The sequence below is a fragment of the Oncorhynchus tshawytscha genome, linkage group LG29, assembly GCF_018296145.1.
Source record: "Oncorhynchus tshawytscha isolate Ot180627B linkage group LG29, Otsh_v2.0, whole genome shotgun sequence".
NCBI lineage: Eukaryota > Metazoa > Chordata > Actinopteri > Salmoniformes > Salmonidae > Oncorhynchus > Oncorhynchus tshawytscha.
The window spans coordinates 33,819,398-33,825,031 of NC_056457.1; the positions used below are offsets into that span (position 1 = coordinate 33,819,398).

The window sequence follows — 5,634 nt, forward strand, 5'->3', positions numbered from 1 at the left end:
TAAAGCAGATCAAAGAAATTACAGTTTATATAAATAGAAAGGATAAGACCTGCCGTAGACCGGCATTGATAGACTGCACTGAGAGAGGCCTCAACACCTCCAAAGGCATAGCAACACTCTCTGATGTTTCATATTGATGAGCATGTGAAAGTGAACTAAATACAGCCGATCATTCTTCACCAATTTGTATGGACTTTTATCATTTTTTTTCTTTACACTCTACTAGGAATTTATTTTGTTTACGTCATTATTTATGGCTCTGAATTAGCGTTGAAGTTTGAATGATCGTGACTATAAACACACTGCGGTCTAGGGTAGGGTCCAAGAAGGAAAAGACGGAGCACATCTGATGTTAACAGCAAGTTACACATCCGTAGGGACTTTGAGTCACACCATGTAACTTTACATTTAGCAGTAAGCAAAACAAAACCTAAAAGAACTCCTCAAAATAACTTTGATAAACATTTGTGGCTTTTAAATATTTGGCTTCATATCCATTTATTTAACTGGAATATTTTGTGTGTCAATTTCAAAATACACAGGGGTCTTGTATTTAGATGGATCAGAATACACCCAGTCAGTCATAATGGCATTGTTCTGGAATTGGTAAATGGCAACAACTCCATAAAATTATCTATGGCTGTAACATCGGTTTTCATGAATGATGAAATTTAGAAATTGTATTCAAAGAGATCTGAGAAAAAATAAATGTCTAGGCCTTAATATCTAAACTTGAACATCGAATGTCGTTAATTCAACATCGCTCTCTGACCACAACGAACCATAAAAACATTTCCACCATCTCCCCGTTTACAAATACGTCAACACGAGATATCCAGCCTGTAGAGTGGGATGAGCAATGCATCTCATGAGTGTGTGATTGTTAAGGATCAAGATTCCGCAGATGCGTTTGACAATGTGTAAATTTAGATTCCAGAGAAGACCATCGTGTCTGTGATGATGATTATAACTTAGGGGAAGGAAGGAAGATAAATGTAATTCTGTGTGGTTCAGCAGTGCAGTAGCGGAGGGCCAAGAGAGCACAAACACTCAAGAGTCAAGAGCATCACAAGGGCACTGGAGGGGCATGCAGGTTCCAGCATACGCACATGCCTACACATACCTGAGTATGAGAAGTCAGAACGAATTACTGCCACTCTTACCTCCGATTTCTCCATTTTGTTTTGGGCGTCCACCTGTGTGATGATCTCATTCATGTTAACTTCAGCACCATTCCTCCCATCACCATCTCTGCCAGTATATTGTGTGTACCTACAGGTTCAATCCAAAATGTTCTATTTATAGTCTCTTCTCAGACTGAGATAACATCCTATTGCTTTCACCCATTTAGAGATGTTTTAGGGGGTTATTTTCTGTGCCGTTCACATTTTTGTAACCCGTTGTAGAGAAAAGGTTTACACAAACGCGGTCCTCTGTACACATGAATATCAATGGCATCTCTGTGTGTGAAATAATGCAACCTGTGCAGAAAGTAGTGTAATATCCTGCTTCGCTGCCACAGACTTGGCTAGACAATCACAATAGATTTTCTTGTGACAAGTGCCATCAGGGCTGAAGCATTGTCACAGGGTTATCATTAAGATGACGCTGATGGACACAGCCGCCCTGTTTCTACAAGGATTTTGCGGCATACAAGCATTTCGCTGGACTGTGTACGCGACCAACTTTGATTTGACGGGAGATGAATTCAGACAGCCTTATAGTAAAACAAATGACACTATAACAGTGAGTTTCTATGGGAAGTCAGACATTCATTGTGAGCATTTAATGCTGCTGTTTGGGGCAAGGTTGACTTACATCCTTGGTATAGTGAATATAAAAAGGATGGATGAAATAATAGGATATAGTTGATAAAATAATTCTCTACCTTGTCCACGTGGAAAATTAAGTCAAGTTCACAAACATTCTCAAAGCATTTGTCCAGAGTTTCCACAAACACCTGTGGAGAGACGATCACATTCACTGAACAGTGTAATTGTTTCCAGTGGACGGTAGACTATCTACAATTGTGGTACCAAATGGTCGTAGTTGAACAATATCCTTTTTTTCAAATACAATTCCCCTAAGACTTTGGAAACATTACCTGGATAAGGTCAAGGATGCCAAGCTCACTCTCCGAGGAATCGACGCAGAATACGAAGTAGAGCGTAGCATAGTGTCTGTAGATGAGCTTGTTCTCTGACCCACCGATCAACCTAATGAAACAAAAGTAAAATGAAGGGACAATCAAAACTCTGAACAGGGGTGTACTCATTAGTGCAAACCGTAACAAAACCTTCGCAATGAAAACTTGTTTCTTATTGGGCAAATTCAGGTAGGTCCTGTCCAACCCGTTTGCATGAGTTTGGAGCCTAGTAAATAAACCCCAGTTGGTGTGTGGTTGCCTGGGATCTGTGAAGACTGGCATGCATGTGGAAGTGAGCCAAGGTTGGTTAACAGAGACTTAGTACTTCACCTCTACATCGGAACAACAGTCCACACGACAAGGGGCACACACTCACACGGCACCAATCAATGCATGGGATAGTCCAGTGTCATGTTAATTACTCAACACACACATTCCATGATGTGAAACACAGCCAAACATGCTGGTATGATGAACAAGTAAAAGGGTCACGTGTCTAGCGCAAGTTGAGTCCAGGCCAAGTGCAGAAGCCTTGAACAATCGTTGTAAGGCCTGGTAAAAACATGTTGACCTGGATCTGCTTGAGCGACATCATACTTGCTGATGAGCATAAACAGTAGCAACAATCATATACCAGGGATCCCAGGGGTTTATTTACTAGGAACCCAAAAGAAAAAAGCACAGGCCAAAACAGACTAACCTGAACTTGTCCAATAAGACAGGCTCATTCTCGATGCAAAACATTTTGCTAGTGTGCACCAATGATCACACCCCAATTGTATTATTCTGTTATGTGAGAGGAGGTTCCATAATGCAATAGCCTGCTTCATGAATAATTAAATAATATTTAACTATTCATGATGATCCAATTTCTCTCCCCCCACAGCTGGCCACCATCTGATACCCCTCTCCCTCTACCCCTTAGCTCTCCCATGCAGTGCAATGTCATGTGGATGTTGCATCATGAAAAGCTGATTCAACTCGTGGAGCGTTTTGTTGAGCAGCCCACATCGTAAGATCAAATCGTTGGTTTGTATCAGTTGTACATATGTACATGACATTGAAAGGTTATGCATTTCATTGTTACATGAGCAGGAAATGTTAAGACAAAGCCCAACATATATTGTTTTCAGTACTTGTGGACAGTTTATGACTTCTTAAATCTCTTACATTCCACCTTCTAGGAAATTGCAGACGTTCTCATCCCTTTTAGATACCAGATGAAATGTTTCTCTGATGATTTGTTGTTCTGTGTCTTCACTCTGTAGAACGTAAAAGAACAAACAGTCAGTGTGGATGAGAAAACAAAAATAACAAAAAAATAAATATTCCATAGACTTATAACTCTTGTGCAATTCACATCTAAAGTGCTTTCGGAAAGTGTTCAGACCTCTAGACTTTCTACACATTTTGTTACAGCCTTATCTTCCACACACACACACACACACACAAAATACCCCATAATGACAAAGCAAAACTTTTTTGGCAAATATAAAAAACAGACATAAACCATTTGTATGAACATAAGATTCAACAACTGAGACAAACTGAACAAGTTTCACAGACATGTGACTAACAAATTGAATAATGGGTCCATGAACAAAGGGGGAGTCAAAAGTAACAGTCAGTGTCTGGTGTGGCCACCAGCTGCATTAAGTACTGCAGTGCATCTCCTCCTCATGAACAGCACCAGATTTGCCAGTTCTTCCTGTAAGATGTTACCCCACTCTTCCTCCAAGGCCCAAGTCCCTGCAAGTTCCTAGACATTTCTGGGGGAGGGGAATGGCCCTAGCCCTCACCCTCTGATCCAACAGGTCCCAGACGTGCTCAATGGGATTGAGATCCGGGCTCTTCACTGGCCATGGCAGAACACTGACATTCCTGTCTTGCAGGAAATCATGCACAGAGCGAGCAGTATGGCTGGTGGCATTGTCGTGCTGGAGGGTCATGTCAGGATGAGCCTGCAGGAAGGGTACCACATGAGGGAGGAGGATGTCTTCACCATAACGCACAGCATTTAAATTAACTGCAATGACAACAAGCTCAGTCCGATGATGCTGTGACACACCGCCCCAGACCATGACGGACCCTCCACCTCAAAATCGATCCCGTTCCAGAGTACAGGCCTCGGTGTAACGCTTATTCCTTCGACGATAAATGTGAATCTGACCATCACCCCTGGTGAGACAAATCCGTGACTCGTCAGTGAAGAGCACTTTTTGCCAGTCCTGTGTGGTCCAGCGATGGTGGGTTTGTGCCCATAGGCGACGTTGTTGCCGGTGATGTCTAGTGAGGGACCTTCCTTACAACAGGCCTACAAGCCCTCAGTCCAGCCTCTCTCAGCCTAGTGCGGACAGTCTGAGCACTGATGAAGGGATTGTGGTTTCCTGACTCGGGAAGTTGTTGCCATCCTGTACCTGTCCTGCAGGTATAATGTTCGGATGTACCGATCCTGTGCAGGTGTTACACATGGTCTGCCACTGCAAGAACGATCAGCTGTCCGTCCTGTCTCCCTGTAGCGCTGTCTTAGGCGTCTCACAGTACGGACATTGCAATTTATTGCCCTGGTCACATCTGCAGTCCTCATGCCTCCTGAAATATGGATACTGACTGTAGGTCTATAACCTCTCACATACCCTAAGTTCAATGTTAACTTCTTCCACTGCAAATCTACCATTCCAGTGTTTTACTTGCAATATTGTATTTACTTTGCCACCATGGCCTTTTTTTTGCCTTTACCTCCCTTATCTCACCTCATTTGCTCACATCGTATATAGACTGGTTTCTACTGTATTATTGACTGTATGTTTGTTTTATCCCATGTGTAACTCTGTGTCATTGTATGTGTCGAACTGCTTTGCTTTATCTTGGCCAGGTCGCAATTGTAAATGAGAACTTGTCCTCAACTTGCCTACCTGGTTAAATAAAGGTGAAATAAATTTTAAAAATTAACTCCTGCAGAATTCAGCATTTTTTTGCAGTAAAATTAAACACAAAATTTACATTTTGACTCGGTAACAGGAGTGGGGAATTGGGATTTATTTTCTTTCAGTATCTTGAGAGAATGAATGCGCAGTTAGGGACCGTCAGCAGAGTTGGCGGTGCCATCTTTATCAGCATCATAAAAGCTAATAGTATTTCAACTACATAAAATATGCATCCAAGCTGAACTGAAATCTTATTTAAAAAATTGTTAACAGATTTTATTTTCCTTAAAACCAGTCAAACTGATGTAATTTGGACATTTTGCACAGAAAACCGTTCCTGTTTAAAAAAATCTATTATTGCATTTCTCCCCGATCCCCAAACGTCTATGCTGAGCGAGAGAAGCAGAGATGGAAAAAAAAAAAAAACTTTACTGATGTCATCTAACATTAGATTGGAGCATTAATATCTACTCTATTCTGGTGATCAAGGGTTTATTTAGCCTTCTAGGTAGTGCTGAGCTTTTGAAAAAAAAAATTTAACAACTAATTGAACTATGTCAG

General features: G+C 41.4%; 1 protein-coding gene across 1 annotated transcript; it reads right to left on the reverse strand.

Annotated features, from left to right (window-relative positions):
* Positions 1–1,723: 1,723 nt before the first annotated feature.
* On the reverse strand, positions 1,724–3,488 carry LOC121841325 (AP-3 complex subunit sigma-1-like). The gene is made up of 3 exons (XM_042308710.1): positions 3,317–3,488; positions 2,105–2,216; positions 1,724–1,960 (listed from the first exon to the last, which is right to left on the reverse strand). The coding sequence occupies exons 1-3, from the start codon at positions 3,478–3,480 to the stop codon at positions 1,739–1,741; spliced, it is 498 nt and encodes a 165-aa protein (XP_042164644.1). The 5' UTR covers positions 3,481–3,488; the 3' UTR covers positions 1,724–1,738.
* Positions 3,489–5,634: the final 2,146 nt, after the last annotated feature.

Excerpts from the sequence above, each read along its gene's own strand:
- LOC121841325 (XM_042308710.1), bottom strand. The coding sequence starts at position 3,480 with ATGGAATATTTATTTTTTTGTTATTTTTGTTTTCTCATCCACACTGAC. Across the intron at positions 2,217-3,316 it reads AATTTCCTAGAAGGTGGAAT|GTTGATCGGTGGGTCAGAGA; the intron begins GTAAGAGATTTA and ends TTGTTTCATTAG. Across the intron at positions 1,961-2,104 it reads GCATCCTTGACCTTATCCAG|GTGTTTGTGGAAACTCTGGA; the intron begins GTAATGTTTCCA and ends GTCTCTCCACAG.